This window comes from Cyrtonyx montezumae, unplaced genomic scaffold (assembly GCF_038088225.1).
Source record: "Cyrtonyx montezumae isolate F1298 unplaced genomic scaffold, pur_monq_1.0 scaffold_2, whole genome shotgun sequence".
Classification (NCBI taxonomy): Eukaryota; Metazoa; Chordata; class Aves; order Galliformes; family Odontophoridae; genus Cyrtonyx; species Cyrtonyx montezumae.
Window position 1 is genome coordinate 46652944 of NW_027071936.1, and position 27939 is coordinate 46680882.

At 40.2% G+C, this 27939-nt stretch overlaps 1 protein-coding gene across 8 annotated transcripts in view; it reads right to left on the minus strand.

The window, feature by feature from the left end:
• Nucleotides 1-27939, minus strand: part of LIMCH1 (LIM and calponin homology domains 1) — a 166745-nt gene that overhangs the window by 13835 nt on the left and 124971 nt on the right. For 6 of the 8 annotated variants that reach the window (XM_065737084.1, XM_065737082.1, XM_065737083.1 and 3 more), the window contains 12 exons: nucleotides 27151-27384; nucleotides 25997-26245; nucleotides 25093-25128; nucleotides 19824-19950; nucleotides 17058-17212; nucleotides 16461-16863; nucleotides 13151-13372; nucleotides 5068-5161; nucleotides 3615-3787; nucleotides 2908-3013; nucleotides 909-937; nucleotides 223-306 (listed from right to left, as the gene is read on the minus strand). In XM_065737084.1, the coding sequence (XP_065593156.1) occupies nucleotides 223-306; nucleotides 909-937; nucleotides 2908-3013; nucleotides 3615-3787; nucleotides 5068-5161; nucleotides 13151-13372; nucleotides 16461-16863; nucleotides 17058-17212; nucleotides 19824-19950; nucleotides 25093-25128; nucleotides 25997-26245; nucleotides 27151-27384 (1912 nt within the window). The remainder of the gene's footprint in view (nucleotides 1-222; nucleotides 307-908; nucleotides 938-2907; nucleotides 3014-3614; nucleotides 3788-5067; nucleotides 5162-13150; nucleotides 13373-16460; nucleotides 16864-17057; nucleotides 17213-19823; nucleotides 19951-25092; nucleotides 25129-25996; nucleotides 26246-27150; nucleotides 27385-27939) is intronic. The other 2 variants (XM_065737086.1, XM_065737088.1) reach the window with 2 other exon arrangements.

Below are 27939 nucleotides of genomic sequence, written 5' to 3' on the forward strand. Positions count from 1 at the left end.
ACCACAGAGAATGCACAGTTCATTCACCTGTCACAGAATTTATTAAGCTATCCACAAGGAGTGGTGATAAATACAGCTGGCCATGATACTGCCAGATTCATTAAGGTGAGATCTATGTTTTGATACTGAAAAGTTCAGCCAATCTTACCAGTGCTTTGAATGTGGAAGACATGATATACTCGACTTTTGTGTTAAGGGACTCCATGGTTCAGCCTTCCTTACCTGAAGCAAGCGTTCTTGCTCATGCTGCCACCTTTCCTGTCGCTTCCGCTCTTCTTCTGGGTCCCAGGACCAGAAATTGAAACGCTGGCATGAAGGAAAAGCAAGCTGTTAGATTTCAACACTTCACAAGGCTACTTCTACACCTGGTCTGCTTCCAACAGTGATGCTAGAATGGCAAATTCTGAAACAGATAATAGTATTCGTAATGAGCAGACAATATTCTGAGCTTCATAACACTTGGGATCGCACACAGGTACCTAAATGAGAGGATAACCATTTGGTTTGCAAAGAAAGGCTTGGGAAATTTCAGCTGGGGGGAGGGAGGAGAAAAAGAACTCAGAGAAAGCTCTAAGCAGCGCTGAACAGAGATGCCTGCAGGTACCCGGATTTTAGAAAAAACTTCTATTTTTCCTTCTCTGCAATCTTCTGTTCAACATGCAAAGCGATTTGCAAAGGTAAAATACATTCTCTCATCTCACATCTGCCTGCACAACAGCCTAAGGACGTGTTTTACATTTTTATCCAGGAAACAAGACTTTAATTACAAATTCAGATGTCTTGGTTTGGGTTCCATTTTTCCTCTCTTATTCTTACTTGGGGATATTACAAGACAGTTTGAATAAAAACTTCATTTTTGTTAAATACATATCTCTAAACCAAAACAACAATGCAAAAAAGGTACTCACATTTGATTTGTCACTATTGTCAGAATCAGCTATTAGAAAAAGGAAAAAAAGGAAAAAGGAAAAGTTAAAACACCACAGAAGAATGAAAAGTGCTAAGTCTGCAATAAATGCTATATTGTATCTGTACAAAAAAAGCTTCATGTTAGTTTCCTACTTGCTCCCACAACCAAACGCAAAGATGAACTGCAAGCAAACAAATCAGAAAAATAGATCATGCCCAACACCAACAAAACTACTTCTGATTGGGATACAGAGGAGTATAATTTTAACTAACATCAGGTTCTACTCTAAAACTAGCTACTGCCATCTACTTCTGGCCAGAGCATTAGCAGGGTCTGTATACTGAGTGCTACCTGCTTTGATCTACTTTTCCTTTCCAGGTTCTGTGCAAGAAAGGAAAAAGCATAGCAAAGCAACAAGGATGGAACTACACTATTCAAGAGCCACAGTTACGAAGAGGACCATTACCATTTTCTATCGAAACATTTTTGGATCAGGTCGATTTGAAGAAATTGAGGAAAAAGTATTTACAGGTAAGTGATTCCATTTGTGTGCTGAGGACAGAGCCCCACAGCAACGCGTAACCCAACAGCTCTTTGTCAACTGTGCAACAGGAATAGACATTTTCTACGAAGACAAGAGGTAGGACGAGTCCCCATGACAGCTGGCTCTCGCCCACCCCATGGCTCAGGATACCTCACACTGGAGGTAGTGGAGGGGTGAGGCTGCTCTGCCCTTTGTGTTGTGTTTACCTGGCTGTGAGAAAAATCGGGAGCGACGCCAGTTGTTCCGCAACCTGAGCGGAACCATGACCCCGCGGGTTGGCTCTGCGGGAATGGCACAGGGGCAGAACAAGAAACAGTGAGGTCAGCAGGCAAGGATGGGCCATCAGACCCACCAGCAGGGTTCTTACTGCAATCGCTTTGTAAGAAATGGTCCAGCACCACTAGTTGTTGAAGGGCTTGCAGATCCCAAGGACAAACCAGATTTTAACGCTACTTTTGCAACATGGCCCCTAACCCTGTATCATACAATCATAGAATAGCTGGGGCTGGAAGGGACCTGAAAGATCACCTAGTTCTAGCTCCCAGTAAGAAAACTGTAGCAATTCTGCTAATTCACTCTTGCATTTGTTTCTACTGGAGATGCATATTTTAAAGAATTAGGGTATTTTTCTTGTAGTATACACACGATGAACACTAGAGAGCAGCCGAGTGTTTCAGCATCACTGAGAACATGCCAGGGAAACCTACAAACTGCTACCCAGTGTTAGAAATGATTTGTGCTTGAAACAGAACAGTATCACCTTCAGTAATTCAAATCCTGAAAACTCTCTGATAATCTCTACATTACCTATATATCCACAAACAAGACAACTTCAGATAATTACTCTCTCTCTCTTTCACGATACCTATATCTCTAAAATCAAGATGAAATAAAACTACTAAACATTACCAATCTCAAGCCAAACTTTGTCACAAAGGCAGAAGAAAAAGTTCTGCTTTGAAAGAACTTGTGTTGTGCACAGGTCAAATATAGAGATGTGGCCACATAAAACTATTGTTTATCTATAAACAGGAGCTACAGATGAGTGCAGAATTTATTTCTGGGATTGTTTTTATTGAGATAAATACAATCACTAAGCCATTTTCATTTGTAAGCAGCAGTACTAGTAAAATATAATAATCATGGCCATAATATTCTATCCTAACAATTGCCTGATGAGTGCAAGTTAGTGCCTATATTGTTGCCCCTCCTCTGTGTCACAATCCCTGTTATACTTAAAGCAAACAGCAAGAAGAGTCCTTTTCATCATGGAAGTCAGAGGACCTATATCAGTCAGATGCAACTAGAAATCAAACATTTCATCTCCAGAAACTGCCAATTCAGTAATTAGGGATTTCCCTCTGAACACCACACACACACACACACACACACACACACATCTAGTTATGTCCAGCTGAGTTCTTTGCAGGTCCCAACCTTTCTTTTAGCTCACCTTGCAGATCAGAATTATGCAGAGTGACCTGGCTGGTCTCTGGCAGTTTCTTTAAAAATGGCAATACTACACTCCCTTCTTGTTCTAGGGCTTTTGGTTTCATTACCTGTTCAGACATTTGGGAACAGAAAATTGCATTAAAAATCAGCAGATACAATCAAAGATTAACTTAATACCCTTTCTATTTATTTTCCAAAACACAAAAATTAATAAGCCTGTATTTCCAGAGTTACACACGGACTTGCAATATTGAAGCTCTGGAAATAACCATCAGTTCAGTATTCACACTGTCCTGCACACCAAAGCTCATTCTAACCTAGGACCAACAACTAGTGCATCAGTATCGTCATGGCCATTCTTTACTGCCACAACCAGTGCTTACTCAGCACTTAAAGTAGTAGGCAAGCTCTACTGCTTACACCTTCTGAACACTTTGCTCTTCCAACACGTGAAGAGACTGGACTTTGCAGGCTAAGTACCCTTTTCTGGTCCAGCCAGTTTCCAGGTTCCTCCAGGAGGAGGGACTCTTGATCACTGTATTTGGCACAGAAATCAACCTTCAGCATCATCTCTTGACATGTTTTGAAGGTAACCCTGATGTAACACTACACAGAGAGGAGATAACAACCATCTATTTGCATAATATACATTTCTTTGTGAGGTCTTTCTCTGTTGCATTTTCTCCTTCCTTTCTTGCCCGTACATACCTCCTGCGTAGCTTGGAGTGCTGCCTCATTCTGCTTCTCCATTTCAGGTTTCTTCACATCTTTTTCACTTGCAGCAGTTTCCTCGGGAGGAACAGGACTAGGAGAAAATTCTAAGCTCTTCACAACAGGGCTGGCACAAACTACAGTTGACTTGAATTGCTTTTGTTCTGAACCTAGTCCACATATACAAAAGAATGTCACTAAGGTATGATATTTTTTCAAATAAAATACTGACTTCTTTCTTACAGTCCAGTTTCTTACTGAGCATATTTTCAGCCCATAAACTACATATGTATATATGTATATAAAATCTCCTTTACTCAACACAAGTAAAATGAATCTCTCAGGAAGGAAACACAAAACTTTAAAGGTGAAATAAACCTGATAGAAAGTAAATGCTGACACTTCAATTGGTCACCACCATGGGACATCTGTCACGGTCAACAAAGGCAGAGAGGCACTTCATGGAGCAAAGGATCACACTATTATATTAGGTACTTATCTTTGTCTGAAATGAGCTGTAGCCTACAACTTGTTTGCTGAGGTACAGATCTCTGGACTGCCCATTCCAAAGCTGTGTGATGAAGTCTACTCTAAGATGCTACCCATATAAGCCTGTTGCCTCCTCTACAAGATCACACAGCTTGGACAACATCAATTCCTGCAAAGCAGACACAATGAAAACCCACCCTCTTACTATTTTAGCTTTTGCATTCTCTCAGTCTTCTTAGGCAGTTTTCTTTTCTATCAGTGCTTAACATTTAGCATTTCTCACAGGTGTGGAGCCTGACACAATGTGGCTTTGTGATTTGTAGACAAACATCCACAGCTCCTCACCAGTAACTGCTGAGAAGAGAACTGGCTGGTTCAATGCCAGACTGCAGCTTCTGTGTGACTTGTCAGGGGGAATTCCATATTGTTAACCTCTGTGCTGCTATGCAATGATTTTCCTACCTGAAAGGCTGTCCTGTTCCCATTTATGAGACTAAGTAATTAAGCCAGCTGATGTTGCTAACAACCTATGTGTTTCATGGCTGCCAAGAAAAGTTTGGATGTGCTTCTGATCATGGGGCAGTGGTACCCATTGATGCTTGAGAGCCAAGCTCAATTGCTTAAGTCAAATTTATACTCAGAAAACAGGAGCGCTGTATCTACGTGTCAATTACAGGAAGATATTTCCTTTAAATATCTATTTCAAATAGTACCTTTTTCTTACCCGTATCAAGCTGAACTTTGATAGACCCATTTTAAAAAATGAACAAAAGAAGTCCATGAATTTAGTGTGATAAAACTTGTGTTGGGGGTGATGCTTCAGAAACATACTCGTGAGGAATGCAGCTTCACATTTTACAAGCAAATTTGTCTCCCCACGTAAGGGAGGAATTGTGCATTTCTTCAGATGAGGAACTGTGCCCCTGGAGGGGCAGGCCTGGGGCAGCAGCCAAACACCCACCTGGGGACAGGCCCGCTGGGCTCCCGCATCCTGCTGTGCCAGAACTGCCCTCAGCCTGCTGGCTGGTGGCTGGATCCGCTTCCCCCAGCAAGGCCTGTGGAGGAGTGAGACAGTTAGTACAGCAGAAATGGAAAGATGGATGATAGAAGAGCAGGTGCTTTGCTGCTGCTCTGTAACCTGTTAGGCTGATTTAGAGCTCAGCAGGAAGCAGCACACAGAGTGAACCCACGAGCAGCACTGCTGCTCTGTCACCAAGTCACTTAATCTCCTCTTTTGAAAGTTCAGCAGCAGCCATTATGCAGTTGCTTTGGAACAGCTCATAAGCTCTTAGAACTGTAGGTTATCTTGAACTGTGTTAGCCAGAGATAAACATACATTTCACCCCTCGTTTTCTCTTCCAGAATAACACCAAAATGTATGCATCAGTGAAAGCACAGCACATACGAGGGCTTTAAAAGTGTCAACATAATTAAATACTTCCTTTATTTCACGGTTGTCTAAATCTAATCTGTTATCTGAAGGAAAAAGCCAGAGTTAGTATTGAAGGTAATGAAATACTTGAAATGTTATTGAAGGAGGGATGAAAAATATGCTGAGACCATATCAAGACCATAATCCAAATTGCTGTGAAAAGGGAGCTTCCAGCCCCAGCACAGCCTGCTGTACAGCTAACCACACCAGCAGCACACCAGCTGATTGATTTAGCAGCTTCCACTTCACATCCCCTTTCCCAGTAGGCAAATGAAGAAACACTGCAGCAAATCGATCAGTGGCTGCTCAGTGCCCTCTAACACAGAGAGAAAATGGCGCATGCAAAGAGGAAGAAAAAAAAGCAGATTCCTTTTCAAAATGAAAAACAACCGTATCAGAACTGGCCTGTTGCCGATGTCCTTTCCTGTCCCTCTCTCTCAGCTTATAAACAGCTGAATGAGAGGAATGATGACACTTCCTCCTTTCTGGAGTCAAGATTCACACCTCTACCTTCTGCATGGATCTCTTCTACATCCCCACAGACATCCATCAACCACACCCCATGGGCAGCAAACCTGGGCGGTCCCAGCTGTGTAACCAGGGACATCTGGTCAGTATGCCAGTGCCTGCAGATACACTCTGGCTTCAGAGAGCTTTGCTGAGCATACTAAGTGGCAGCATGTCCCCACCGGCACCTGCAGGGGAGGGCTGCCCCAAGCACCACCTGCTGATTTCCTGTACACCCAAGACTTAAGCTCCAAGGCAAAGCACAGGTGGCAAACCCAGGCAAATGAAGCAGGTTTGCCCATGCCATTCTGTTGCTCTCCTCTTCTGCATAACCCATCTGGACCTTCCCCAGCCCACCTCTATTTCCTCCAACCTTGCCCGAAGCAGAAATAAGTACTGATTTCTTGACAAGAACAACCAAGCAGCGTTGCAAATTGCCATTTCCATTCTTGGAGGCTTTCAAGGCTACAGTGATTAGCAACTTGGCCTGCTACTACACATCTCCCTGTTTTAAGCAGAGGACTCCACTAGAGACCTACAACCTGAGTTATTCAGTGGTTCTACAACCTGTTGAAACTAAACAAATAGCTATTATTGAAAGCTCAGTGTTTGCCCTCAACAAAGCACATTTCAAAAGACACCTACCCAACAACTGTATATGCCACCCTAAAGCATAAATCTTGCAATTAAATTGCTGCATGTTTCAATTATTAATCTTTAGGGTTTTTTTTTTTTTTTTTGGTAAAGCAACAGAACTCACCCCCCCGTCAAAAAGCAATTGCTCAAACTGAAAAATTAAGAGGCTCAGCAAATGCATGGAGCTGATGCAATGTTATCTCCGCCAGCTCTAGCGCTCCCTTGAGAATCTACACATGGTGCTATGTGCTGCTGCTGCCCTGCATAAGTGAAATTACAAATAAATCTACCTACAATCTTAAATAAGATGGAGGTTGAGCAGGGTATACATGTAGACATTGTTGATGTAGATGCTATTTATAGAAATATCTTCTAAGAGAAGTTTAAAAAGAAAAAAAAAGAAAAAAGAAAAAAAGAAAAAAGCTGCTACTTGCTGGAGGAAAACTGAATTTGGAAACGATGTGGCGCAGAAGCCCTGCTCCTGCTCACGAGACTTGACTCTTCCTCCTCCCTCTGCTGAGCAATTAAATGTTAGAAACATAAAGCTAAAAATATAAAACTGATTAGTAAGTAATTTACAAAAAAAATTAAGTGAACTTCACTGGGGAATGCTCATTCCCAGTATATCTAATTCTATTTATAACTCCAAGTGATGTAGTATTTTCTAGTATCCACAGGTACGTGATACTTCCAAAAACATTCTACCACAGATTATCACTTGCATTTCATAAATATTTTGTAATCAAAGTATGATGTTATCACTGAATATGGAAAAAACAAAGTATTTTAATAGCACCTGTGAAGTTTGTACTGTGACATGGCCACTGAAATCTCACAGATCTCACACTTAGGGATGAAGGACCTACACAGCCTGATTACACAACACGTATTTATGTGGGAAGAAGCATCACTGCCCCTGCTACACGTATCTCAGAGAGAAGCTCCTACACCATGTTATCAAACAGCTGCTTGGTGTGACAATCAGTTCAGCTGGTGGCAGGAAGGATTTCTATCCCATGAACTGGGACATAAACACAGACGTTTCTTTAATTATGACCATAAAAGCAAGAAACAATGCCTATTGCTGTGTCAGGACCTTATCAAACCCTACAAATATACTAACTAGGAACTCCCAAAATACTGAACTTCACAACTTCTATAAGAATTCAAAGGAAGAAACAGTACAACTTTACTAAACCTTATTGTAAATTAAACCAAAATGTAGGCCAGTTAACACTAGTACACAAAATCACATAAAATATTCATCTGGAATTTTGTATGAAAACATGACAGAACAAGCTGTCCAGAACCAGCAAGAATGCAGAGAAATATGGAAGAATCAGGTTAGAACCGCAGTTTGAGTTCTGTAAAGCCACTCAGGAATGTAATTGATTGCAGTATCAATGGCCACGTATACAAATTACCAAACACATCTTTTAAACTTCTGTGATCGAAATTGTATACGTAACATTATTTTCCATGTTTTACTGTAATATTTTAAAATGCCATGCCATGGTTTTCTAATCAAAGTCAGCATTTTGTCTTGTGAATGGTAGCACTGACATGACCTTGGGCTGCCTCAGCCAAGTGCTGTGTGTGCTATGCCCATGCAGTAGTACAGCCAGAACACTGTACTGACATGCTAAATCGTCTGTCACTTCTACTGGCAACTATATAATGCTATAATCAGATCAGCTTTTACAGCCAAAGACAGGGTGGATCAGTAATTGACAGAGAACCCTTCAAAGTGCTGCAAGAAATAGCGTTATGTATTCCTACTAGAGTTATTTGTGCTAGTTATTATCATTCAGTTGGGACATAAAATAATCTCCCATCACTCACAGACACAGAAAATTGCATGGGGGTCTGGAGGATGGGAGATACGGATATAAAATTCATAACCACATCCCAAGCAGAGTTCTGTTCCACCTACTTCAAAGTTTTGTTGCGTCTATATCTCACCCTAACCATTCAGGTAAGCCATCCCTCCATGCATCTTCCTGTATGTGGTTCAACAAAAAGCTGTCAATCTGGAACATATCTACTTACTCTGCAAGTGTTTCTTGTAATGAATCAAAGAACGAAGACTTGTCTTACCAGATCTGTTCAAATCAGGGTTTCAGTCCTGTTCCCTTGTAGTTTGGCCAGCAATCCCCAACCACAAGAAAGCTTATACTTTAATCTCAGTTCAACCAGTGGATTTTTGAAGATGAAGGAGAGTGTTACTTGGATATAGAAAAAAGTTTCTTTTTGTGCCAAATAAGCAGTGAGTAGAAATGGACGTGTTTAAGCCGGCTAACTGAAAATTAAAAGAAAGCCTCAATCTCCCCTCACCCCACCCTGATTGTTCTAAAGTTGCTGTCTCCATTTATTTTCTTTTTGGTTGATCAGAGCAAAGCTATAATTAGAACTATAGCAAGCCAGTAATTTCTAAATGTTTATTCGAAGTTTGGTTAAAGTGAAGTGATGCAACTCCGACAAATTAATCCCACTATACTAAAATCTGCATGAATATTGTTTTAAAACAAAACATTTATTTTGCCAACTTCTAATTCAAAGAATAAGAGAACACAGTTTCTCAGTATTTGTAACGTGCATAACTGCTATGTATGTCAGAAAGAAAACAGAACCTAACGGCTGACAGATAGGACTGGGCTCTGGAGATGATTTCCACATTTTTGCTGGCAGTGCCAGTGTCTGATCAGAGCATTCTGAACATGTCCATTTTTGGGCCCTTGCCCCAATTTTTGTAATTGTAAAAGGGAGCTGTGCTTTCCCTGCCACCACTCTTAGCTGCACGCTGCTCCACAAATACTAGTGGGATATTTCCATTCTGCTGATAGGACAAATTTACCGTTCCATGCAAAGTCACCTTTCAATCTGAGACAAAATATGACAAGCTACTTTGAATCAAGGCAAATCTATTGCAAAATCCAAAAGATTCTAACTTTAACTTAATCTTAACTTCTAACGTAATCTATCTTAATCTTAACTCAACTCTGAAGATACAATACAGACTATATATCCATCAATACATCCATCCTACCTGCTGCATCTTTTTACATCCCATTTCATAGTGAATTCAGACAGGAGCTGCCACTATTTCCCACTCAGTCTCTGAACACCAGTCATCACATGGCTCACATACATGTGAAGGCGCCTCTTTGTCAGAAGGACAGCCTCCACTGAGGTATTACCCATACAATATGATTCCTATGTCTCTCTAACTACCCAAAGCCCTAAATCATAGTGGCATTTCAAGTGGTACAACTCAACTAAACTTTTTTTTTTTCCAAAATTCAGGCCAAGAGAGCTGTTGGAAGTACAGCTGCACAGCATCTTCCCATACTGCAGACAATGCCTGAGGCCAACCGGACAGATTTAGAGCGGTGCTACAGAGCTTCAAAGGGAAGGCTGCCAGGCGGAGAGAAGACAGGAACAGTCACTCTGACAACTGAACTGAAACAGCAGGGCAGCAGCCGGCAGGGAGATGGAAGAGGAAGGGGCATGCAAAGAGCACAAAGAGGATCAGATGAGGAGGACAGGAGGGACAAAGGTAACGTGTATGAAAAGGAATATACGTTCTCACAGCAGAGAGATGGAGGGAACTGAGCACATAAAATACAAAAAGAAAATGAATTCTGAGTAACTAGAGGCAAACAAAAAACCACCCTACCCTAGAAACAGCATCTCTTAAAAAACAGAGGAATAGCCTGTGAGTCTTACCCCAGGCTTGGGAAGGACATAGCTAACAAGTCTTTACATCAATTAAGAAAAGCATAGAAATAACCACAGTGAAAGCAAGCTTAGAAAAGGCTTTGAAAACATACTCCATTGCATCCAGTTGTAAAATTTTTCTCAATGGAAAATACATTAGCTACTTCTTTCATTTCAGCTAGCTCTGCTTCTTCATCTTGACTGCTTCCTATCTATGTTCACATCTCCTGTCCTCAAAATTCAGTAGGGTTAAGCATCAGACAAAAATTCTATGAGTGGGTCAAACTAAGCATATACTTGATCAAACCCCTACAGAGAAAAACGTTTCTTTTGAAAAATGCCACACTAGTTACTTTCTCACAAAAAGACAAGAGTGGCCAACTGGGCTGCTGTTTCATATGACAGTAGCAATGTTACCATCAGCTAGAAGAGCCTTAACTTCAGCCTTGCCCTGGTTTGCCCCAGCTGGTGGTGATGCAGTGGCAGCTTCATAGGTTTTTCTACTTCCACGGTGAGGAAGTGGGACAAGCCCAGATAGCTCTTTTCTTTCCACACTCATATTCTCAGCTTTCTTAAGAGGAGTTGTGTCTTCAGAGATGCATTTACTACTTGAACTCTGCACATGTAGGCATGTAGGCTGACATCACTTTACAAAGATGTTCAGAAATCAAGGGAAAACAGGGAGATGGTTGAGCGAAGTGTAGCAGCCCTATTCCAGCAGGTAAGTCCCCAGACTGATCCCATCTATATTGAGCTGCCTGGCAGTGCACCTATACATGTTCATGAAGCCAAATGTAAGCATCATACCCAACTCTGTAACTTGGTACCTAAGCCCTTTGTATACATGAACTAGAGCACTCCTGTATAATTGATAGCTAAATTACTGCCTAGAAAATTAAATCTAAGCATCTGGGTAAAGCAGCTAAAAAGAACCAAATCAGTAAATCTCATCTTAAGACTAGCAAATTCCCTTCCAGACATAGGCAGGTCTCCCTCATTCTGCCCTCATAATGCCCAGGACATTCAATTTTTTTATTTTTCTTTCAAACTCCTCACCTTGATCTGCCCTTTATACGCTTGATACATACTCCTTTGTTTGAGGCTGAAGTGCCTGGAGTAATTATTATGATCTGCACTGCTCAGTCATATTGTTGACCAGATCATGAAGCTAATGATACAAAATCCCTCCTCAGAACAGAGAAGCTGCACTATTTGTGCGCACACTAGTTCTCTCCAGATGACAATGTCATTAAGTGCACTCAAATTTACAAACCAGGAGGATATTCTGTGAATCTCAGAGCTGTGAAAAATCTGGGAATTCAAATTGTTCTGTTTGCCAATATTACCAGGAGGGCTAAGACGCTGGAAAAAGAGGCACAGGCATTCAGCTGTCACATTATCCTTAAAGCTGTACAGCAGATACAAACATGCTCAAACCCCAACAATGGCTGCTACTGCTGAATTTCCTCTTAACTCTGCCACAACTATGCTGGTCTGGAAATACTAAAATAAGAGACAGTAATACTTTTATTCAGCTACTTTTCTGATTACCACTGTGCTGCTCATCTAGAGCAAGCTGAGGTTCCTCTCTATCCTCCAACCATTCCCATTACTAGCTCTCCCAGTTCAGATGTAGTGCCTACCCTGTCTTCTCTCTCAGACCCAATTTATTCTGAAATAAGTAGTCTCGTCTCTGTCTCCCCTGTATGCTTTCCTGCAAACTGTTAACTCCTGACTCTACACCAGTTCCCCCTGGTAGGATCAAGTCTGTGCTCAAGGCACATCCCAGTGCCCATGCTTGCTGGGTGGCCTGTCACGAAGCAGGGATTTAAGTTAAGATGTACAACATTTGACATGAATGAATCATCTCTCCCTGCCCGCTCCCTGTTACACACCAGGATGATATTTGAAAGAAATTTAGATAAAGGCAAAAATTATCATATTCCAACTCAAACAACATCCCTGACTCTCTCTGTAGTTATACAAAAAAGAAATGTTAAAATTCTCATTCCTGTCACTTGTTTGCAATCCTTTAATATGTGTTACTAACAGCCTAGGCCTTATTTTTTGTTTTAACAATCTACTTTAATCACAGTTTGGTAGCATCTAGATTCCTGTTGTGATATGCTCCAGGTTTTTGTGGGTGTTTTTTCCCTGCATTTCTCTCTGGGGTAGGGGAAAGAAAAATGAAAAGGTAAAATTAATTTGCTTCTCTGATGAAGCAGTTAAGAAGCACATTGGTCCTTTGAGTATTTCAATAGCTTCTCCCCTTTTTGAATATTTCTGAGAGGAGAATGAAAGCAGAATGCTCAGAACGGCCTGCACATTCACATCCTCATTTGAAAATTGAAAACTGAGACTAATTATAATGGCTCACACAGTCTAATTATGTTGCTGATCTAATCAGCTAACATCAGGAGAAAAGCTGAATAAATGTGCACAATGGCTGGGACACAGAGTCAATTTCTCCCTGGCCCAGCACATTTAAAGTATGCTTATCAGTTGCATGCCATCCAAAAATAAGAAACACTGGCTGCAAAAAGTTTTTGAACCTTCCCTTCCCATTTCTGTACCCACATCCCAAAGGAAGAAACCTTTAATTTACAAAGGATTTTTTTTTTCCTGGTCTGGGCACACCCTCTCAAAATAAAACAAACATAACCATTCGGGTTTCATTAGTTAGCGATTAAATACATCATGAGACAGAAAATTGGCAGAGAAAGTAAGGCTGGTTTGTTCGTGTTGCTCTTACTGTTGGCTCTCTGTGCACACTCTGAGTGGCAGGCCTCTGTAAACTGAGCTCAACACTTGTGGGGTCCTTCTTCAACTCTATGGGGGGCCTGTCCCCTCTGGCTACTCCGTCGAATTTCAGAGATCTGCTTGGCGATTGAGTAAACATTACTGTTGTACACTCTTTATCCTTCTCTTCAACTCCGTTGAAATTCTCTCCATTCATGCTGACTTTTCCATCTACCTGCAGAATACAGTTAAATAAATACACTGAGGAAATTAGCACTCAAACAAGTTTCAGAAATCAGGTGTTCACTACAACATCACTATTAACACAGTCTACACCATCAGTGCAGGACAGAGCCAAGCACACATTTCAACAGGACAATACAGCAGAAAACCCCAGTCTAGATGGGGTTCATAAATAAAATACAGAGCATTGGTCATGGATTTTCCTGAATTTCCCAGTTTCCCACATTTGGTTCTCCCAGTAACAGAAAAGTAACCTTTATGCACAACATGTATACCCTGGGTTTTAGAAGAAGAACAACGCTTTAGGTTATATTTAGACTGAGACTCCAGAGTTTCACATTGTGTCATGCAATAGGCAAGTAGGCTCTCCAGGCTGACCTGCTCTGTAACCAGACCACCTCACCACAGCACTACTAGACCACACTTCAGCCATGTGAATTTGGAAGGGTCAGGAGCAGCAGTGCTCATCTGCTCATTTATCTACTATTCATAACAGGGAAGCAAGAAACTAACAAAACTGAGCATTCCACCTTCTCCATGAGGCCATAAAATAAATAGCCTCTTTTCCAAAATATGACTTCATGCAGTGAGGTGAGAGTAGAATCAACTTAACTACTTTGTTAACTACTTTGTTCTTAAGGTTAAATTAGCACCTTGACTGCTCTGTGTTCTCCCTGAGGAACTCTTAAGGAAGGAATAAAACACCTATTGAGCTTTAGTTTCTCCCTTTGCAGTGATACAACTTTCTCTTAGGAGAGCATTACATTCTGAACGATGCCTTAGTGACGCTTTGACAGTTCTTTCAATTTGGCAGTCTGTCTATAGAAGTTCAGATATATACAGCCACTCACAATAAGAGATCCCAGCTGGAATATGCAGAGGGACCAGAAGAGCACAAGCTATCAGTATCACACCCCATTGCTCCTGTTTACCTGCAGCAAGAGATGCTTATGAGCTTGTAAGCAGGGCCAACAAGTTTTAGGTAGATTTGGAGAAGGACTTAGCTACTCTGTGCACAGATATCCTTCCACCCAAGAAGATCATTGCTAGAGACATGAAAGTGATAAGAGTAAATATAGACAAACTCTTCTCTGCTACTTTGGGGGAATAACACCACAGATCTGATTTTTCTAAGAAACTATCTGGGATCCATATGGTGATGAGTCATTTCAAGTTTCTACACAGGCATCAAACAAAAAGCATGTAAAAACAAGCTCTGAGGTATGTCTTTCTTCATGAACTTTCTGCTTACTTTATTGTTATTGAAAACTGATGCAACAAGTATCAAAATCACTTTATCAAACTGAAACGCAGTTTAGGAAAAGTTCTTCCCAGCTCATCCTCTCTGTCCCACTCCTTAGGTATTCATTTAACTTCAGTACTTGACTCAGGTAAACTCAGTATATTAAATCAGTGGTGTGCTAAAGGCAAACTACGCCAGTTGACTTCTTGTATGTGTGTATCCAGAGATCTGTTCTTCCCTTGAGGGTGATTAACCCAGAGGCCATCCCCAGGGCTCTAGGCATCTTCAGAAGTGAGAGGAGGTGAAGGTAGTCAGCACCTCACAACATCAGCTCCCACACTGGGGAGAAACAGCTCTGCAAGTGTTTCACCAGTTCTGACTGTTTTTCATGTGAATAGTTCCCTCCCTTACCTCACGGCCATCACTCCCCCCTGCACTAGTCTGAGTGTTTATTTCCAAATGCAAGTGTGAACCCATAGTCTTCTGTGACTGTGTGCTGGATTATCTACTAGAGAGGCAGGTCACGAAAAACCTTAGAAATATAAAAGCCAGAAAAACATTGGCAGGGCACACCATCCATTTTAATGTCTCTGTTTAGACTAAGACATTCTCTATTTATATTAGGGAGGAAAACCAAATGCTTGAATGATCAGGACAGATGCCCTCGCTTCAGAGTTAAACAAACATACTCCTCTCCCTCTGATCTGGAGCAAGTCAACACATTGTCACTGAAGCCAAAAATCACTGACAGACTGGTGTTTGAGGCAAAATAATGCAATAGCTACATAGCCTAGGGAATCATTTTTACTAAGTCACATTCCTTGACATCAAGCAAACAAGATCTAGACAGATTTTTAGTGGGGGCTAGGGTGAAGAAGCATCCATGTGTTAGTTTCTCCCTGTCTGTGTGAACTATATATTGATCAACATGAGTATGACACACCTGTCTAAGCCCTCTGAGAAAAATAAATATAAGGATCACAGGAAAAAAAAATAAAAACAATACAAAATAAATTGACTGGGTACTAAAATGTATACCCTAGGAGAAGACCAAGTGAGATTGAGGAGAAATAGGAATTACCAGTTTCATGTTTCAATGAAAAAACATTGTGTGGGAGGTGGTTTCACAAGAGCTTGGACAGTCTGCAAGCAATTATGGACATCACAACATGCTTCTTCACTATCTGTACAAAGCTAGCTTTTTGTAAGGGTAAGCAAACTGAATATACACAGTAGCAATGCTAATGGGACATCAGCAGGGTTGCAGAGACCTCTACACACCACAGTCAAAGCAGCAGATAGCTATGGCAGACACAAGGGACCAGATCTACGTAGGTTTGAGACACTCTTGTCAGCAGGCTTCACAACTGAGCCTGAGAGGCTGCCATGAGGGTTGGGGAAGCTTCAGTTTTAGTACATGCACTGTTAGAAGAGGATTTCTTAAAACTTAGCTTATCCTGGCCTCTTTTAACACATCCCAGGTCTTTATTTTCTCCATTGTTGTTCCATAATCCTACACCTGTTCTCCACACCTCCTTTCCTTGTTTAAGTTCCACACAAAATGCCCCTTTTTCTTTCCCTTCCCCAAAGAAATTTAGCTTGATGAAAAACAACCAGTGCAAGTATTCTAGTCTGAACAGGTCAAGTTGCTAAGAAGGTTGGTAACCAAGAAAAGACCATTAAGTTGGAAAGGACAAGGCACGAAGCTGACTTTTTTTAACATCAGTATAACCCTAAATTTTTTTACTTAAATTGCATTAAGCATTTACAGGTTGTGATTAATTAGTCAGAATCTCTTTGCTTCCTGACTTACTTTCATGAGTGCAACATATCCTACCTTAAAGTTCTTTAAAACTTCCTGTGTATTTTTGGGTTGAGAGTAAGGCTTGGGTGTCAGCATAGGCACAGCCTTGGAGACAACACTTTTGCTGGGAGACGTGCGGCCTGTTGAACCACTAGGCTCTAACTCAGTCGTGGGAACAATGGTTGCTTCAATGGTGGCAGTGAATTTTGGAGCAGGCAGCGATTGTTGCCTTAAGTATCTCAAAGGATTCGGATCTTTCAGCGGGGAATTTGGCTCCACTGAATGGCTTCTTTCCAGGATTTTTGGCATCTGCAAACGCTCAAGGACAGCTTCACTAATGGTGAATCTTTCAATATATTGCTGGAGAATGCTCTCAGCTTCCTCCTGGGTCTTTGCATTCTTGTATGCCTCATGAAGCTCCCGCTCTCTTTTCTCTCTGCATGGGAGATGATACAAGAGAGATCATCACATTAAATTCACACTGAAAGTCATTCCCGCTTCCTCTCTGCTCCATCTCAATCCTCCTTTTCTTACTCCAGCCCTGCAGGCACGGCTGTCCACAAGTACCTATCCCCTATGAAGCACACAGCATTTTCAGACATGCCTCTGCATTTCAGTAAGAAAACATACTTCTCTTCCACAATTTCTCGGTAGGTTTTGATGCTTTTTCTCCGTTCATTTGTTCCCTCTCCAGACAATAATCTTTCCATTTTCTTTCTCTCAGCTTCTTTTTTAATTAAATCCTGGGAAGCACTCCTTCGACGACTCTTCCACCGAGCCAGGTCCTACAAGAGAAATAAGGCAGCTGAATGCAGAATTACAATTAAAAACCAGCCTTAAGGAATCGATGAGTCCAGCCAGCCAAGCTTTGTAATGCTTGCACCTGTCTGAGAACCAGGCGCTGGTGTTTGGTTTAAGGAGAAATGGAAATCATACCATAAAATGGAGATGTTAATGGTCTTTTTTTTTTTTTTTTCCCTAATAGCAGGATGCAGTGAGAATTTCATAGCTTCACTGATGGGGCTTTTTAATTGGCTTTGTAGCATCACAGAAGCATGCTACCCAATCATGTGAGGAAATGAAGGGACCAGTTAGGGCATCAACTTTCCCCAAGGACAATTCTTTGGGGCCAAAGCTGATTCCACAGGAAGATAAAGTAGAAAAGTTAAATTTGATGAAGAATTTTAATGATGAGGTGCACAGGAGGCAGGAGGTTTCACCATAAACTACAACTGCACTGATACACTGTCTGGAAGCGCTGGAAATTACACTCTGCCAATGCTATCAGCCAACTCCATGCAAGCACACTTGAACCAGCACTATACAGACAGAAAAATGCAGTGTAACATCCAAACTTAAACTCTTCCTTACAAGCATCCCCCAGTATTCTGGACCCAGATCTCAGCAACACTATGGACTAAAGCAACTCACTCCTGGTAGGTTTGTGATATGACAGAGAAACAAGACTATTATTTGTTATTATTTGTTATGCATTGACTATCACAAATAATGCTAAGGAGATACCTCTTATGGGACACACCTATGTCCTGCATCCTGCTTGTATTATGGATTCACAAGTACTACACACAGAGACAGAATTTGTTTCATAATATAACAAGTGAAGAGTGTTTCTAAGCTGCAAAATTTCTCAACAATCAACTAGAAAAGGAACAAAATTTTACATGTAAAAATTAACCTCTGCAGAACTTTTACAAAAACAGACAAGCCTCGTAGGAAACCATGGGGGCACATTTGTTATTAACTTAACAACATCAAGAGATTAGTATACAGATTGTACTTCATACACATGTACTTTTAATAAAAACCAGAGATTTAGTACACATGCTCAATTCAAAGGTTATTTCATTAATTACCTGGTTTTCCAAATAATTTAATTGCATTTCTATTGGTAAACAGCAGAAGGTACTGCTAGAATAACTTACGTTATTAAAACCAGGAATAAACCTTGTCACTTTCAATTTAGCTTAAAACCACAAATTATTGACATTGCACTCAAGGGAGTGCTCATTAAAATATCTCTTCACATGACCTACATATATCAGTTCATAATCCCCTTCGAGAAACATGGTCCTTTCCTCTTTCTCAGTTACTAATTATTCTCTTTGAAGTACAAAAGCATTTCGTTATTCAGCTACTCCCACTATTGCTTATTGTCTGGAAATTAGTTTTTCATTAGCAAATTTCGTAACATAAGCCACTTTTTGCAATTAAAAAGCAGCTCTAATTCTTTAGAAAAGCAACAGTAATAGAAAAAGCTATGAAACTGTTAATCGTTGGCAAATTTACAGCATGAGCATATAAAGAATATGAGACCACAAATGTAGCATCATCTCCAAAAACCTTCTGAATGCCAAGGACATTCCACTATGGGAGTATTTAGTAGCTCTTCAGAACTTCAGAACTTTCAGTTTGGTGTATAAGGTGCTGAGGGCCTGGAAAACTTGTGCACTTTAGCTCAAAGGTATTTTCCATTCAACAGTGAAGAGTTCTCAAACCTCTTGAATTCCTTTGGGCTCATTCTTATCTCTGCTGGGAAATTATGGCTTCCCACACAAACAGACCACTCAGCTGAAATCCTTCATTGTTCTTCTTCAAGTTATTTATTAGTTGTATATACTGTACTTTTTTGGGGGTCTTTTCCTTGAATTTTCTATAAAAATCTGTTTCATAGCAGCTGTCCTTATAATTGGAAATCACTGTACTAGCTGCTTGAAGAGATTAAAAAAAAAAAAACAAAAAAACCACCAACAACACCAATATTCCTCATTTAAAGTCAGACTTTAGGAATGAACAATATTGATACTGAAGTTCTTGGCACTAACTTGCCTGCAAATTGTGAACAATGTTTTTCTACCCTTTCAATTTACTGAAGATAATGCAAAATTGCCACAACAACTTAAAAATGCTTTGAATAAGGAGAGTTTGGAAAGGGCTTGTAATGCAAGAAATGTGTATCTAACTTAAAGGGGAATTAGTTTGTTTGAGTATGATGGAAAATATTGACACTTTCTGTGTTCAAATTTAGTGAAGTCAAGTTCAACCTATATATTTACCACCCTGCTTAGTCTTATACTTCATCACTTTAGGCATTTTCTAGTTAGAAAAATTAGAGAAGTTAGCAAATAGGAGTGTTCCTCTTTCATTTTTATGCAATTGAAGTTTAATTACGTTTTCTTAAAAAGCAAAATACCCAGTTCACCTGTGTCCAGTAATGTACAACAAATTCTGAACTCCTATGCTTCTATCAACAGACCATTGAGAAAATAAAGAAAAAGGGTCCAGATTGAGAGAGCAACGGTAGATTTAGCAAGACTTGTTTTTTTGCCCAGCTGGCTGGCTCTAACAACAGTAGTGCAGGCACCATGGTACACTCACATCTTGCCACCTGGTCTCATCCTCTTTCAGCTGGTTGTGTATATTCTGCAGCTTTTCGTGGCGAGCTTTGCTGTGAGGCTGAGCCATGGCTTCTTCCTCACTTCTCATGTCAAACATGCTCATGCTCCTAAACGATGAGGGAATAACAAGAAGCACAGTGTTAGCTTATACTCCTTCAGCTTTGTGAGAGTTAAAGCCACATGAGGGTGCTGCAGCAGAATCAGACACCTGCATTGTTAACGGAGCTCCCAATAGCAGCAACCCCCGAGAAGGATCAATTAGCACTTGTATGACTTCCATACAGTACTTCAGGCACTGTACTCCTCAATTTTCTCTTGTTTTTGTTAGCCAACAGCAACTTTGTCTCTCACTATGAAGCATTACTAACAATAAAACTCTGACAGTAGCTTTTGTTAAAATCGTCCTATCCAGAGATGAGTCCAGAATATTTTTAAGTTTTTTAAGATGTTTCCTACTGAGTTCTCACTGACCCCTCCAATCACATTGCAGACAGAAACTTCCATTTTACTGTAAAACAAGAGAGGCTTGAGAAGTACATCATGGGTAGCATGGCTGGCTAAATAACTACTGCTACAGGAACCAGGAGAGTCTGCCCAGAGAAGCACATGCAGTGCACACAGCATGTCGCCTCCTCTCCCCTCCCAGCCTCAAAGAAACTCAATGCTATCAGCACCAACTTGTTCATACAGTTAACCTAACAAAAGGAAAGCTGACAGCACAACAAACAATTGTGTTCGGAACAAAACAGTTTCTTTATACACATGCTATTTCTGTCTCTGACCTTCGGAGAGTTAAAGGAAAAGAGGTCATGGTTTGATATTATAACATCATTCATATTATTTAAAGATCTTCACAAGGAGACAATGTACTCACTACTCCCCCCCACTAACTATTATTAGTGAGACATGACCTCAGCTGGGCCATTAGAAGGGGGAATAAAAGCCATGCAGTTCCACAGGAGGTGATTTCATGGCAGTTTCCAAATGATCATCTGCAGCTGTAGGTGAGACAACTAGCAAGAGAAGCACCAAATGAAGAAGACAGAGTTGTAGGCAACTGTGGGCACAGTAATTGAAGTGGGTACACACTGAAACCTGCGTATGTACATATTTAGCTGACATTTGTATTCAGGCAAGCAAAGATGTGAATGACTCACTCTTCAGGGAAAATGGAAAGGTCTAGGCAGTGAACAGAAAAGGACATGCACAGATCTCATCCTGTTAGTGGGCATATATTCAGAAACGCAAGACAGAATACACACCCTATTGTCTTCCAGCATAAATAGTAAGGTTAGCATGTTATCATGCTTCATCTCATAAAAAGAATGCTGAGCGTGTACACTTCTTTGGGTTTCTCTGTGCGTAATTTAAGGTTTGCACTGCACAGGACTGGATTGGAGAACTCTTAAGCAACAGAACCCAAAGAAACTGCAAGTTTTGTTGTTTTTAAAACTAGAAGTCTACTAAAGAACATTTAACTTTCAGTTCTATTTTGCAGACTAGTGATGTAGGTTGTGAGAAGCCTAACATAACCTTCAGTGGGTTTATTCCAGTTTAAGTGCATTTGAAAAATGCATTTCCTCATACTAAGGAAAAACCTTTAGTCTTAAGTATTTGCCACTTTGTGCCTGCTGGGTCTAACTGACTGTATTAGATTCCTTCTTGTACAACTCCCTGATATCAAAGAATATTTCATTTGCATAGAGTTGGAGAAAATAGAAGACCCAAAGTGCTGATAACTGTTTCTAGCAGAGAGTGTGAGGACTAGCCCTCTGTCATCTACCATGAGAGAATAGAATACTCTCTACCAGATAGCCTGACATTCCCATGAAAAGTTAATTCTGTGTTTTTCTTTTCCCCTGCCTTCACTTGGAGTAAGCAAACATAGCAAAACAAAGACTTTGTAGCTATTAACAGTGCAATATAGGCACCCTGGAAAAAGGATTTAACTTATCCCAGGAATCAAACCAAGCACTACAGCCCCATATGTACCTTCTGAATCAGCTATCCCCTCATGCTGCTGGGCCTTCACTTCCATGAATAAGCAGCCAGATAGGTTCAACCAAACAGAAGCTCTGCAGTAATACGGTACTGTGCAAATCTATTTTCCCAAGGCAGCAGCCTGAAGGAGTCATCTCAAAGCACTGTTTCCTGCTCTGACCAACACTTAACGGCCACTGACAAGGTCCACCTCATTTCCCAAACACATGGAAAAGGCTAGCCAGATGGCCTACACAGGTTTCTCTGCCAAGTAAATTCATCTACAGAAGAAAACCAAAGGGGCCAGAACTCATAGCTTCCATCAGAAGACACTTTCACTATGAGTCCAACATTATTTCTTCCTCTTCCTTTCTCATATAAATTACAAATGGTTTATATAAGCTACAAGTGTCTCCAGTCTATCAATACCTGCAAGAATAGAGTTATAATTACTTCCTCCTTCAACCATATGTTAGGTCAGCAGGCATATACCATACAAATATATGAGGAGATTTAACAGTACAGAACTCATGATCGTGAATCTTCTGCCATGAGCAAAATTCTTGGGATTGCATCTACACCATCTGGAATAAACAGGCTTTTCTTCTGACCAGTATCAGATACGCCGTTCTGACAAAGATCTGGGAAAAAAAAACCACTGTAGAGACCAACAGTATAATTTGAAGAGTTGGTTCTTCGGGGTTACTATGACTGTTTTTAAGCTACATTATTTTGTTCTTGCAAATTACAGTTGCTCTTGTCAGTGGTGCTATACAGCTTTATTTTTGTGTGTGTTCTAAACAAGTCTTGAATAAACAAGTATTGAATAAAAATGTCCTCTTGAGTGACTTGAGTGTTCAGACTATTTAATTAAAAAATGAGAAATATTCTTATAAAATTTTTGTACCATATGTTAAAATACTTATGCAAAACATTTATTATGTGGCTGCATTACCATTTACAAACAAAGTAAGATTTAAGAGAAACCCTAACAAAACACGAAAAAGAGACAGGATGGGCAAAGGATCAGACTCTAGTAAATAAATACTCAAAATTCTCAGCCCACTATAATTCATATGTTGATCTTAAAGTATAAAGCATAAGCCTAAATGAACCTCAGGTTGTCACACTGCCAGAAAAACTCAATGGACCTCTAAGAGAGATGGGAATGGGACCGATCAGCAGCAACAAGCTAGTTATGTGGAAGGCAACTGCAAGGAGAAGAGATATATCTATGAATTTCAACCACATGAAGTTAACCTTCTTGTGCCTTTCCCTTTTTAGAAGAGATTACACTACCAGCAGTTTGCCACATTACAGTGTGCTCAGATATATCATCTGTTGAGTTTTGTTTCTCTGTTTTACTAAATCTAATCTGGAGAGAAATGAAGATGCCCGAGAATTATCAGGACAGCCACTGCCATACACAGAATGGCTGTAACTCCTAGGCTGGGCAGAATGCAACAGGAAAAGCACTGGAAAGCAAGAGGAACTGGAAACCTGACAGAAAGTCATGGAAAAGTCTTGTAACAGAGAAAGAAAAGAGGGAACCACAAGCCACCTCTTGCTGCCTTCCTGCGGTGTTCACACTGTTGTCCTCTGCCTTTAAGAACGGCTACGTACTCCAAGCAATCGTAACAACTAGCCAGGGCTATCTCCTTTACTCCAGTTTATGCTGAGGCTTGGCTTTTTGGGAGCTGGAGACAGCCCTGGGGCTGCTGACACAATCTAGTGGTCACCAACCAGCAATGGGAACTTGGTCAGTCTAACATGGGAGTTCTGCTGCTGGAATAGCTCCAAGTGTAGAGCTGAATCAAAGTCACAGTTTTCAAAGGAGACTTAAACATTTTGGAAGCATTTAAAATGTCAGTTCAATTTATTTTTCCTACTTGTGAGCCATGTTTTATTAGATTTTTTGCAAGTGCTTCAGAAGGAAAAATACAATCTTACATTTATAAGAACTTTACAGTTTAGGAAAATAGTTGCTCTGTAAACAACGGCACGTCTGGAAAAGGATGACAATAAGGCTTGAACATTTGTTGTTTTGCCTTTTTAAACAAAATCCATGTTAAATAAACAATATGATTTGCTCATATCTTTGCTACTCTCAGATAATACAACCAAACACACTGTGATGCCTCCATGTGCTTTCTCTCATTTTTGCATTTAATACAGACATGCAAAACTGTAGGGAAACAAATGAGCAAATCAATGAGATAGGTAACACTATGAAATGTCAGGAGAGGTGCCACTGTAAAGCAGAGCAATTTGGTGTTGTTATGCTATCTAATCTCTTCGGAGTTTCTGCTTCTTGAAAATCATCACATTTACTCTGTGGTTCTGAGGGCATCAGACACAGGCTTTGCACAGCATAAAGGAATACACTTGTGCACTACAGATCTTGTAAACTAAAAAAATAAAATCTATGCCATTTTATTTTGTGATTTAATCTGGGGACAGAGAAGACTGTATCCATTTCTGTAAACAAAAGAAGGATATTAAAGACACTATTATGTGCGTAGTCCTCAACTATTTCTTAGCTTCTGAACTCCTACACTATGTAATAGGGAACGGCCAATACATTTCCATCATGGTTTTGTAAATAACAGTGTACATTATGCGGAACTACAGTTTATATGCATCCACACACAAAATTTTTAAGTGCAATAAATGCCCCCGTCCTACTCCTTTTGTTAAATGTAAAGCACTGAAGTGAGAAGCTTAAAAAAAAAAAGTTTAGTGTACTATTAAAGTAAACCCAACCTAGAAGGAATTCAAAAGAAAGCTTTAAAACACAAGAATGTAACAGCTGAAGATTTGTTTTCCTGACAATTATTCTGAAGATCACAATGAATTTTATTTTACTTTGGGCTTTCTGTTTTTCTTCCTGTTTTAACTGTATAGGTCACACTTTGGGCTTTTTTCCCTCCAATATCCAGTACAGGTTCAACCCAAATCTCTTAACCTTTAATGAATTAGAAGCAATGAAAATTCAGAAGGAAGAAAAAAAAAAGAAGAAATAATGCTTTAAGCAAGAGCTGCACATTAGTATTATGCTCAGTTTTTACAACTTGCTATATAAAATTATTTTTAGCTGCAATGTAAGCCATGTTGCATTCCATTTTTCAGTACTTTTCTGAAAAATTGACTTGCTGGAACACTGCAAAATAATTATGAGGCATCAACTGCATTTTAAATTAGTAGAAAGACTGGAAAGCATGCAGTGTAAGTTGTTTAAAACAGAATCTCATGAACACAAGACAACTTACTCTGCGTCATCAGACACAGCAGTTCTGGGGCCGAATCTACAAGACCAAATATAAAATTAGAGCGTTGATCAATACATTATATATTAATTGCAACTGGACCCATAAAATTTGGTTAACTTTCCCTTGAACATCCAACCTGTCCTGGTAAAGTAAATCAAAAGAGAATGAACCATACTGTTCAGAGATGATCTATTCAACACACAGCACTTACCTTATCAATCATATGAAGGTCAAACTGCCCAAAAACATCATTCATCCCTCCCTGCCTAATGTCCCCATTATAGAAATGTGCTACAGTACACCGAAAGTGTAGAAAATAGTTATTGAAAACAGACAATATATTGACATTAAAGTGTCACATATGTGATGAATGGAGACAAAACAGTTACATTCCACAGCAGAGCTCAAATCAACATTACCACAGGATTTCCTCTTTTTTGTTTGTTTTGGTGCAGCTGAAAAAAGGTACTGGTAATATACAAATCAGTGTCATTCACTGGAGTGACTGTCTTGTTTAGAGTCATGCAAATGATGTGTTTGTATCTAGGATTTATCATAAAACAACATCAAGTACAGAAGTTGGCACTGCAGCATTTTCTGATCACAAAGAAACAAGACGTGCATCTCTAGAGATGCCCTGCAGAGTCCAGCTGAACCTGTGCTACTCATAAGTGATTTTTGTATGCACATAAATACTGCAATCAAATATTTGCTTTCATTAGTTGTAGAAAAGAAAACGTTACGCAAATACTCTTTCTGTTTCTCAGAAGTGCATACAGACATACAGTATTTTAGTCTGGACTAAAAACACACCAGGCAATGCAAAATCTGAATTCTGAAGTGCGCACACAGTAGAAGAGCAAAGGGTGTACAAGCTGCGTGATTCACACCATACAGAGCTCACGTTTGCAGACGCTCATCCTTGGATGACAATGTTTCAGTTCTGTTTTCCTCAGGGACCACCTGGAGCTCAGAAGTTTGATCAAGGTGGACTTCATTAAGGCTACGATCACCCACTTGGGCAGTGCACACAGTATCCTCTTGTCCTGCAGGAGGGAGACTGCATCTTTCCTGCCCTTGCTGCTGCTCTTGCTGAGGTAGAATTACAGGTTTTCCAGAACTAGTAATGCAGACTTGCGGACTTTTTTCAGGCCTAAGTGAGCCAAAGGCAGCAGTGCAAAGAAACGTATTAAGCAACATTTGAAAAATCACATTACATAATGAAAAGTGTGACTTCAAGTTAACAAAGAAGTTCTTCAAAGGCACAGCTTATGAGTGCACAAAACAATCACAATAGAGTAAAATACTTGTATTTCCATTTTTCTATGCCGGTAACATAAAATTCTCAAAGATTCAAGTTTTAAGTATATATTTTAACTAAACTATTCAACTGAAGGTCTTCTCAACACCAAGCCACTCCTGGCTAATCTGTACATTACTTTTCCACTTGTGTATGCACAGGTGCATGTGATTCCTTCCTCTCTCATGTACTTTGAAGAGGCTGATGAGTGACAGCTTTCCAGACTCACTTGCACATGGCTCAAACAGCCAACACATGTCTCTGTTCAAAGGCTTAAAACTCCATCTTCCCCACACTGCACTGTTCATCTTAACAAAGACACCAAACCTTATCAGAGGGATCTAGTTCCAGAGCCTTCTTATCTTGTTTAGGGGGTCACTGGCAACAGCTAAGATATAGACAACATCTCATCTACCATATTTACCACCACTGTTTATAGATGGAAATACTTTTAATGATTAGTCATATTTAAGTAGAAACCTCTACAAATGTAACACAATCTTGCTGTATAAATACCTATTTCCACATGCTGCTAGAATTTTGCATCCTCTACATCTTTGGTCTAAGTCTTTACAAGGCTCTACCAAAAAGGCCAAAAAACCTACACTGCCTATTAGAGCAGAAGAGTTAGTACACATTCAAGGATGAGTATGGAAGAAACATCTGCTGGGCCAACAGCAACTCTTCCAGATCAAGAGATCTTGATAAACAGTCCACAGGACCCACTGCAAGGGAAAGAGAAGAGTGGACTTTCTTACCTCACAGTTTTCTTTTCAAGTTCTCTAGCTGTGCCCTGTTTATTCTGCTGCTTTGAAAATGGCATGGGAAGGAACTGCTTAACATTTGGCCCCGGCTGTTTTAGAAAAGCTCCAGTTCTTCTGGCCAACATGTCATCTCTTTGCAGGTCTGGAAACTTCACTTTGTTTTCTGTTCCACCACTCTGCTGATGAGGGATTTCAAGCTGTTCTTGGCTCTCTTCTTGCATTACAGTACTGCTCAGAGAGACAAGTGACACTGTTCCATGATAATATTCACTCATACAGCCCAAAGGCAAGCGGCTGCTGAGGCAACATGAGCTACTGCTACTCAACACACAGCTGCAGGGTGATGGACAACTAGGCATCTTTAACTGCAGTGCAAGGAGTGAGAGCAAGAGGAAACTACACTGAATGCCACACATATGAAGGTGTTGCATTAGAAGCTGGGGATTGTACAGAAATATATGCAAGAAATTATTCACTTAGAAATCGGCATGAAACTCTGGAGAAAGCACCATGGATTGCAAAAGAAATCCCCCCAAAAGATGAAAGACTGTTTTCATGCTGAACAGCAATTAACAATTGCAGTATTTAAATATTATGAAAGAAAGCAGACCGTTTTATGTTCATAGGATACATTCTTGTAAGTAATTTCATATAACAGAACACATGCCATGATAAATGAGTAAAACACATCTTTAAAGGCTGAATGGAGAATGGAATAACATTGCTGACTGACCCAAGCTCACACCACACACAAACCAGGCATGAAGCTCAGAGGATCTGCTT